The sequence below is a fragment of the Silene latifolia genome, chromosome 2 (assembly GCF_048544455.1).
Source record: "Silene latifolia isolate original U9 population chromosome 2, ASM4854445v1, whole genome shotgun sequence".
NCBI lineage: Eukaryota > Viridiplantae > Streptophyta > Magnoliopsida > Caryophyllales > Caryophyllaceae > Silene > Silene latifolia.
Window position 1 is genome coordinate 22,619,223 of NC_133527.1, and position 11,084 is coordinate 22,630,306.

Genomic DNA, 11,084 nt, shown 5'->3' on the forward strand with positions numbered 1-11,084 from the left:
TATGAGAATAGAAAATGATATGGAAACTAATCAAAAGAATTGGGTAGAGTCATGAAATATTTATTTTAATTAAACTTTCTTACCACATACTCCGTAATTAATAAATAACTAGTTTAGATCCCGCGTAATGAATGTGCGGTATTTGTAGAGTTTTTTTTTTTTTTTTTTTAAAAATGTAACTATAAAACTAATCAAAATTTTTTATACTTATTAGGTACATGTTAACTAATCTTTAGATTTATATACCAGTTTTATTTTATTTTAATTAAATAAATATAGTTTAGTTAAAAAATATCATATCATATATTATATTAAAGTAACAACCAGCAACTTATTTAATCGCCACGTGTCAACACATATTCATACGCCACGTGTCATTTGCTAGATTTCAAACAAATATGATACAGTTTTCTAAACTGACGCCTAGATATTCGGGATATATTTAATCAACTAGCTATGATATTTTTAATATTGCTTGCCATTTATACAAATATATAATTTGCCATTTATACAAATATATAATATATAATTGCTATCCATTTATACAAACTAACTAATCAAGTCATCAATTAGCCATATAATACGAAAATCTCAAACTTTAATAACGGCAATAGTATATGATGTTTCCTAACTCAGTTAAAATCATCCTAAAATTTCGTTTGCAACTTACCTTATATACCATCTTAAAATTTCGTTTACAACTTATTTCCCTAGACTTTGCAGCCTACATCTTAGGATATTTGTTCAGTTATGATTTTAGGATAATTTTTGAGTATCTTTTAAATAATATATAAGATGCTGATTAATTGCTTAAATTTGACTTATTAAGTTTTAAATCTGACTAATTAAGGTTATAAATTATAATATACACATGCTGATATTCTGAATACATTTAAGAATCCCCCAGTGAGTTTCAAAAACAAATCTTACTTTAAATCATATTATCCTAAACTTTTCATAAATTCAAAATCAACTAATTTAATCATAATTATTTTAATCATCATAATTCAAAATTAGTAACTAATAACTAATGATTGTCAATTTGTCATTTTATTTGGCCCCTCTAAATTTTTAAATTTTTAAAAATGACAGGTTAAAAATCTTAAAGTAAGATATTAGAAAGTGCATAAAATTGAACAAACAAAAATTTAACCTTGATTCTTGATTCTGAAAAGATACTAGCATTCAATCACTTCCAAATTTACTGTTGTATGATTTTGGTAGAGAAGGAACTTAGCAAATACGAAGTATAAGTGAGTAACAATTATTTTCGGAAAAAAAATGCATGTTATCTTCTGCCATTTTTAGCCACTAATATCCATTTTTTAGCTTTAATAATTAATATCACAAAGAGTATTAGACTATTAGGATTTGGTATCCCCGCATTGTATCAAGTAATTGTTACTCTTTCTGATCTTCTGTTACTTTGAACATATATAATATGTGTGCGAAATTGTCTACTACGATCATATGGTTACTTTCAAACGCCACCCACCTTCGACCACCATCATCTCGCCGCACCATCATGTTTCCACCTCTGCCACACGTATAGGCTATGCCAATTGTCCAGGGTAACTATTGGAACATTGATCATATACTTAATGAGGTCAGCACTATGATTATGTACTTACTACAACGAGATGTTGTTCATCTTAATTTTGTCATTGTATTTGATGAAAACCTGAGATCCATTCGCACTTGGGATACCTCTCACAAATAGAAAATGACCTTCAGTTTATCACCACTACAAAATATGTGAAATAGATGAAATGAAACCCAACTATCAACTGACAATGTCCTTACATCTGTCATACAAATAGGTCAATGGGTTTAGACTTATTAGCAAATGGGTCAACCCGGTCGAATTCTGATCGGATTAGTTCGAGTTAAGTCATATTGGGTTTGCAATAATTATAGTCGAGTCCGGGTCATCTTCGGATAAGCTATTTTCAAGTTATTCAGTGATAATAGACCGTGTGCGACAATAAACAATAGGATCGTATTATATTTAATCGAGTCAATTCATATTATAAATTGCAATATTAACAAACTTAAGTTTTAAATCAAGATTCTCTCTCTGTTTTTTTTTATTATTATTAAAACAATCTTTCAAGCCAATGAGTCATTGTTAAAATCGTATCTCATAAACAACTATAACGAGTAAGTTTCCTATCATTGTTAAAATCTTTCAAGCCAATGAGTCATTTTTATTCTTTTACTAAATCAAAGTGCGTCATTAAACCAAAGAATCATTACCTTGAAATAATCCTACTTTATTCTGATATTTGGTTTTACAAAAAAAAAAAAAATAGAAATAAATATAATTTGCTAAAATTTCTCAAGTAATTATTACATAATATATCTAAGTTCATGAGTAATAGATAATATAAAATTATTAAAAATTCAATTTAGATACTTAGTATTATTTTCAATTTTTATAAGCTCGAGTGGCTTTATAAAAATTATCTAACAATTAATGCAAAACATTATGACATTGAAAGGTAATGAGTAAATAAGCTAAGGTGTTAGCAAAACAAATTATCTCAAATCTCGCATTTTAAATCATCTCAAATTAACTGTATTGCATGACATAATGATTTACAATGTTGAGAGGTAAGTGGTAACATGACTCAATGACAATTGAAAAAGCGAATGAATGGGCGGGGTTGCTGCTGGGAGGTCGTGATAAGGGAGAGGTCGCGATGGGTGGGTAATAATGGGGTGAGGAGTCGCATAAGGTTACAAGAAGGGTTAGGGATCATGGATATGGGTTTGGGACGGGAAGGTGGTTATGTTGGAGGCATGGTAGGGGATGTAGGGGATGGTGGAGGCAGGAAGGGGTAGGATATGAATTACTGGGTGTTGGTTAGGTGGGGGGCGGGTTGCGTGTTGGTTAGGTGTGTTTGTGTAGGAGAGGGGGGGGGGGGGGGCAAGAAGTAAGGGGTTAAGACTTGAGAGGTATGTCGTGGTCCGAGGTGTTATGTGCGGTTACACTACGGTGGAGGGCCTGCTGGTGGGTATTGAGGTAGTCGGTTAGTTGACGAACACTGCTTCCAGACGATGGTGGATGGGAGGGGAAATGAGACAGAATTTAGAGAACTGAGTAGAGAAGAAACAATAGGGGTAATATATTAAATAAAAAGCAAGGTTACAACAATGAGTATACTTAAATCTATATTGCATAAATAAACAAGTTATAAAATCTACAATAATATATATCCACTTTTCAGATTTCACGTCTCACAATTTAGAAAATTCGAGAGAAAAAAATCGAGTATTTCAAAAGTTTAATAGGGTAGACAAAAGTGTATGAGTAGACAAAGTAACATTTTCTAAAATTTAGTAATTTAATCATTCCAATATATACGTAAGTTTCTTCTTGTAATAATACTTTCAGTTACCATCCGTGCAGTGCACGGGTTCCAAAACTAGTATTATATTAAAGCAACAACCGGCTACCTCTTCAATTGTCACGTGTCATTCCCTCTCCATTTGCCACGTGTCCACCCCACAAAATAAGGCTATTTATTTTCATTTTCATATTTGCTAATTTTGAAGTTTACTTGTGCGTAATTTTAGGAGTCATTTTCGGCACAATATTTCAACAAGTCAGCTTAAAAATTATTTAGGAGATATTTTCAGTATCAGTTTTCGAACATGTTTTCGGTATAATTAAACAAAAAATATCAAGTAAAGATTATGCAATTAATTATGAAAATGGATATAACAAATTCAAAAAATTTGCAACTAATTGAAGATACTTATTAGTTATTATTATACATCAGCCAATTAAGGAGTTGTTCTATCAAAATATTACGGAGTAAAATAAGGAAACGTAATAATGTCAATGATTATCTTTTTTCAAATATGTAAATTTGCCATTTATTGACAAGATATTAATCATTATAGCATATGAATGGAGATTGAAATCATGTATTTAATTTGTTAGTTTCCTTAATATTAGAGTACATATTTTGAGATCAATATATCATATACTCTGTATATGTTAATAATCATCATTGCCCATTTCAATATAAAAGTGTGATATCTTTGAAATAATCATCATTCATATTTTAGCTACTTCATTTTAAGACGTAGGAAATGTGAATGGTGTCATCAATAAGAAAAATTATGTTTTATAATTTTCTTTTTGTATAAATAGGGGATTGTAGATCTCTTTGACTAACATCAGTATTCAGTACTTTTTTATATGACTTTAACATTCCTTAATATGACTTTAACATTCCTGATTTCTTGGCCATGATTGTATTCATAGTTGCTCTTTCATGGACAAACATTTCTCTTTCGTGAATATTTTGTCATTAGTTTTCCAAACCTTACCCTTTCCTCAAAAAACAAGAGAATCAAACTCTCTCTAATTCTCTTCCTCACAAAATTAATCAAATCCGTCAAATTACTCAATTATAGACGCAAATTCTCATATCGATAAATAATAATTCTAACTTGTTGACTTTAGTAACAACTATATCAAATTAGGGAGATTAAATTTAGACTAATGAAATTAGGGTGAAGAAATTATTGTCAATGTCGAAAATTATTGTCGCTTGACCTGTTATTTAGTACCTTTAAACCTAACCATGATTCATACTTGATTAGCGACAAATTATTTTGTAATTTAGCCTTCATTTTTGTCTTTTGGCCTGGTGACAAATTCTGTAATTTGATTTGCGAATTGAATAGGTTCGCGTACGTAGAGAAAGTTGGTTTTAGCGATTATGCCCTCAGTCAATTGCATTTGAGAAAGTCGATTAAATCTTGAATGTTGTCCGGTGCAGGTGGTCCGGTAGTATCGTTGGTGCGGGGAGGGGAGGTTGATGGTTTGGGCGGAGTTTTAGTGTAATTTGAGAGGATTTATGCAAAATGGGAAATGAATGTGTAAAAATGACAAGGGTATAAGGGTCATTCATGTCCATGATTGAGTAAATCATGTCTATGAATGAGCATCACCGATTTTATTTACCTTAATTTTGATATTATTCCACATTATAAAAATATAGTTGGTCTTTCTTATGATGGGGTTAAATAACACACCACTTCTCATAATTGACAACTATATTTATTCACATTATTAATAAAGAATTGATTAACTTCGTAATATGAAAATAAAACAACCAACTTTTATCAAGCAGTCCGTTATTGCATGAGGTTTGTAACAAACAAATAATTGATTTATTCATGAAAAGTAATTCTATATCTACCCTAACAATAACCCGTATATAATGGATTCTAAATTCAATAATTTGGTATTTGTACGTTGTCATTATTCATAAACCATGGTACATACAAGGTTAAATTTGGAAAATCAAATATGTACGATTGTTAAAAATCTGTACCAAATAAAGTAGACATTTTGAGCCACAACCAATAATAAAAGGGGTACGAAAAAATACATAAGGAATTAAGGAAATACGACAAAATGGTCTTTCTATAACTTAGTGAGAGACCTCTCCAAAGTTTTAAAATACCTTAGACGCTAATACTTCATCTGTCTCCGTCTATTTTTTACGTCTTCTTTTGACTTAATAAAGACTTAAAGACGAACGAACAGAGAAAATGTATCCTTAGAAGTTAGAAAATGAGGAAAAGTAAATGCATTCGTCATATAATCAAATAAAGCATAGTTAAAAAAATCTTAGTAAAAAAATAAATAAAATCTTCTTATGGGTTATAATATCCTAGAGGATGCACATCAGACCTACATGATTACTTTGATAATGTTAAGGTTAGTTATCCTCTTCGGCTATTCATTATGATAAATACCAGTGTCGGCAACTATGCATATTGTTATCAATATTTCTATTATCTTCTATATACTATAATGTGAAGTGAACAAAATTTTGGAGTTTGGATAGCCTGCAACTATATCTAGCGATTAGTTATATGATTGAGGTTGTATTTTGAGGGCCGATCATTGTTGGTCTATTGGATATGTTGAGAAAGTGGGAGGAAGAGAGAATTAGATTTAGATTCCTAAGCTAAGGAGTTTAGTGCTAAAGTATGTGGGTTTAAGGAATTTGAAGGGGTGTAATAATCACTGAGACTTGTTATTTTGGACTTAATTTCAGTTTTTAAGTTCAATCCAGTTCAAATCGATTCAGTTTAATTATATAATATAAAATATTATTTATCATATGATTTTGGATATACAAATGGTTATTTGCATGTTTATACTATCTATTAAAGGCTCATAAATGATTTATATATATAAATTATATATGACAATTACAATTATAATATAAATACTATTTATAATGCAATTTTGAAAATCGCCCGTGCGGGCACGGGTTCAAAAGCTAGTTATAGTGATTAAAAGATTATTATATTATATTTATTAAAAGATAATAATTTAATACAAAGAAAGTCTTGTTTCTTATTTATATAGAAAAATTTCCTAAAACCAAAAAGCAAAAACATCACACGGAATCTCCTTAACGAATTTGGATTAAGGCTCGATGACCAATTTATATACGTGGGTCATCAAGCCTTAACCCAAATCCATACCCCCAGATTATTGGAGTCTGGGTCAATTAGGTTTATAACCCTTTGAAGGTTACTCTTTTCTGGACAAAATCATAAACCGACATTCCAAGAAAACATAGCAATGAAGAATGATGAACGATGCAAATTATTAGCAATCAAGAAAACTAAGAAGAAGAACAACTCAATAGACGATCTAAACGACGAGATATTGCTTGAAATCTTATGCAGGTTGTCTAATTATAGCCCTGCACTTCGCTGCAAAACCGTGTCGAAGCGCTGGTGCGCTTTAATTTCCGACCCATCATTTATTCCTCAATGCCAATCAATCAACACTGAAACCCACGAAGATAATCAACCATGGACGTCGTTGTTGATAGATCTTAATCATCGACTAACGGCCATTGTCGCACGACCTTATTGTGAAAGTGTATTCCGGTCTCCGACATTGTCCCTTGACTTCCTTCCAAAACCCTACACAATTTATTCGACATTCAGAGACTTGGTTTTGTGCTTTAACGTCAATCGGTCAACGAAAGTAGGTCAATTCTTCGTAGTTAATTTGCTAACCAAACAATGGATTACTCTTCCCTCTTCTAAAACCGACAACCAACCGGAATGGGCCGGTCTTGCGTGTCGAAAGGGAAGTTGTTTTAGAGTCGTCGTGCTTCGTGCTATAACTGATGACGAACGTATCATCAATGACGATCCTTTTAAAAATTATCAGTTGGTTATTTATATATCAGAGACCCGGGAATGGAAAAATATAAATCTTCGAATCGAGAACCAGCCTTGTCTTAAATGGTATCATAGTATATCCTTTACTGGGGTCGTTTGTAAGAGCGGCGTGGTTTGCTTTCGTCAAACCTCGTATTTTGGTGCTTTCAATCCATTCCAAGTTACTTCGACTTTTAATGGAACTTTGACAGCAATACCGCTGCCATTACCTCCAATAACCGGAGAAAAATTACTAGAAAGTTGCGGAAAACTAATAGCTACAAATCACTTCCTTGGATTATGTCTGTCGCACGAAAATAGTACTCAAACTCGGGAGGTAAGGTTTCCGATTTGGAAACTTGACCTGAATCAACTTGAATCGATTAATGAAGAAGCTCTTGAGTGGGAATTGGTATCCGAACTTAATGATTCAATTGTTGTACAACCGGCGATAGCCAATGCACTCGCTGTTGGTGGCAATGGTTTATACCACGTCTTGGATGTGCACCCAAATAAGGAGCACTTGGTATACTTGCGAATGCCGGGTGACAAACACTTGCTTGTTTGTAATACTAAAGTAAAATACGTCAAGGTTTTGACACAACTAGAGCTCCCTTCTATTAGATTTTTACCCTGTCATAGCCTTCTCCAAGGTTGGCCGATGCCTATCCCTATTCCCAGGATCCTACCGGAATCCGAGGAAATTATTCGTAATGACAATGTACAGGGCCAATCTAGTCAGTAACACTAACTTTGGGGTACAAATTTGTAATGACAATGTGCAGGGCCATTTTTGCGCAAGGGTCACAAATCTCACAATCTCTTTGTGGCGGAATCCGCCTACGAGTTTATATTTGGTCACTCCAATATTGTTTTGTTCCTGTTTATATTGAAGGGTTTTTTTTCCGGTCTGGCGTTATTAACTATTTAACGAATTAGTGGTTGTTACTTATTTACGCTCTATAGGTCTAGGACCGCGTTTTCTATTTTTTTGCGTACATTTGACAAAAGTCGGTGTCCGGCTCTACAAACTATGGAAGCAAAATTATTTTCTGTTGGTGATTTAAGAGTAATTACCGGTTCATTTGGCGTAATTAAGGTCGGTTCATTGATGGGTAATTTCGAAATAATATAATACGAGTTCGGGAAGTACGGAGTGTACGCTCGTATAATTATTTACGGGATTGCGGAATAGTTTTCGTTCGAATAACTACGACGGGGTCTCGCTGACCGGTCAGCGAGTCTGGGTCCATTTGACTAATGAATTTGAGAGATGAAACATAAAGAGAATATTCATTTACCTACTTCTCCCATTTACCTTTGCTTTCTCTTTTCAACTCTTTTCATTCTTTACTCGCAATTTCTTTTCATTTCAACCCAACTAGTTTTAAACCCGTGCAAAATTGCACGGGTATGTATTTGGGCCGGTATTAATGTTTTTGGATGATTTTTTTTTTTTTTTGCATTTCTATTGTAATTATCTAGTTGGTCTAAATCATCGATCTACATAATTAATGTTTACACTTGTTTTATAGTATATCGTACTATCTAGTTTTTAAAAATTATGCAAATTATGTAATTTATTCGCATTATATGTGATTCATTCCCGTAATTAAATGTAATTTCTTCTCGTAATTATGTAATTTTATTATTATGTAATTGTTTTTAATTATTTAGTTCATTCCGATTATTTGTAATTAATTTCATTTATTCCGATTTGTAATTCATTCCGCTTATATGCAATTAATTTCATTTATTCCGAATGTAAAATTATTTCATAGTATTTTTTCTAAGGCGGAAATTATTTCATAGTATTTGAAGAAATTAATTCTTTGCACATCAATGGGTCCCACCATAACCTGAATTTCCAAAAAAAAAAAAAAAAGTTGTACAAATGACGTGGCGCATCCTGCATTCAGCATTGTCTTCTGAATTAATAAAGATAAGATTTCCCACATTTAGCTTCAGAATCAATGCATAGAATCTTTACTCTCATCACAAATGATTAATGATTAATTAGAAGTTCAGATCATTGTGAGGCAAAAACAAAGAATTATAGCAAGATGGACACACAATCCAGAACTCAATGAGTAATATCTATAACACTAAAACAAGTAAATTATTTCCTTAATTTACAAATTAAGATCACAAACTTAGTGGGTCCCTATTGAGAGACATCTCTCCCGAGTTTTTGTGCTAGTTTTAAAGCCTTGCAAAAAAAATCACGGGTTCGCTAGTAAAAATTTAAAGCAAAAACCAATATATAAATAAGATACACTTTAGTTTATATCAATTAATAAGAGAAAAATAGAAAAATTCTAATACTCTAATTTGAGAAATTATTGGGTACACTCGTTGTATCATGTCATCGTACACCGTACGTCCGTACCCAATGAGAATATTATAATTGACTAAATTCTTCATAAATAAAAGATCATAATCTTATAAAATAAAAATTAAGGTATCTCATATTCTCATTGATTAGGGTGTACGATAAAAATTAATATTTATTTTCACATAAAACAGTCTCATTTTAGAAGTTTTTTCATTGATTGATTCTATATTTATTAGTGATACTTTGAATTATATAGAACCAATCAACGAAAAAACTTCTAAAATGAGAGTGTTTTATGTGAAAACAAATGAAGGAGTAATAGGTAAGACAAGGACCTATACTTTGGATGATTTTTCAGTTAAGGACCTGAACTTTCAAATTATCCAGATAAGGACCTGGCATCATTTGCCGTTAAACTTTCGTTAGCATTCCTATGTGGTTGATTGAAAAATAATACTTCCTCCATTTTTCTAAGTTTGCCCCATTTCATTAAAATATACCTCACATTTCATTATTTTATGGGACAAACATAGAAAATTGGAGGGAGTAAGAAATGATTTATGGGATTACATTACTCATCTTATTTTCATAAAAAAAATCAAAATCATTATTATCTTTGCTTGGGGATCCATTCGGCCTTCACCACCATAGTTGTCAACCATCTCTAATCACAATCTTCATATCATCATTGAATGAAAGTTTATACCATATTTATGCTACGGAGAACTAAGGTTATATTTTCAATCAAATTATTTTTAAAGACGGATATATTCTTAAGCTTAATTAAGATGGTCAAATATTGAAGTGAAACCTTCAAGACTCGAATTTGGACTGAAACTGACACGATTTGGACAGTGATATGGACTGTTTAATCGTGATAAAAACGACTAAAACTCAACAGGAATTCTGAAAACTGCAATCGAACAGTCGACAGAACCGTTTAAACCACGATTCCAGAACTCTACAATCGAATAGAGTAAAGGATGTGATGGGGATATGAATTAACCCAAGCACACAGCCACTAGGTTAAGACTAAAAGGATAATTTTCAAGCACACAGCAAAGAAAAATACCCGACTCTAAGCACTAAGCAAAAGAGGTTAGTAGAAATCAATGTTTCTAACTTGTGTTTGTTCATTCATCCAAATCTGATTTTTACAACAAGGAATGCCTTGCTTTTATAGGCCAAGCAAAACAATCCTATCCATCCATCCAACCTAGTAATCTAACGGTCCAAAAGACCCCTAGGAAACCGGTTTCAAAAGGTGGCCCAAGGCCTTACACAAGTTAAAAATCTTAAAGGAAAAACAAGATAAGTAAACTAATGAGGACAATGATAATTAGGACTCCTTGGAAGCTTCAAAGGTCCGGCCATTTAAGGATACAAGGGCTAGAGCATGTAAGAGAGGCTTAAGAGGTTGTCTTGGATGAAAAGGGAAACTTGAAAGCGACCCTTGTCCTTTGGTGTTGCAAACCGTGTAAAGGGACCACTCGGTTTGTTCCTTAGCTTTGCTCTATGACAACCACCTTCCCAA

General features: G+C 32.3%; 1 protein-coding gene across 1 annotated transcript; it reads left to right on the top strand.

Annotated features, from left to right (window-relative positions):
• Nucleotides 1-6,622: 6,622 nt before the first annotated feature.
• Nucleotides 6,623-7,960, top strand: LOC141637071 (uncharacterized). The gene has a single exon (XM_074446765.1). It carries the CDS (start codon nucleotides 6,623-6,625, stop codon nucleotides 7,958-7,960), a length of 1,338 nt encoding a protein of 445 aa, XP_074302866.1.
• The last annotated feature ends 3,124 nt before the right edge of the window (nucleotides 7,961-11,084 follow it).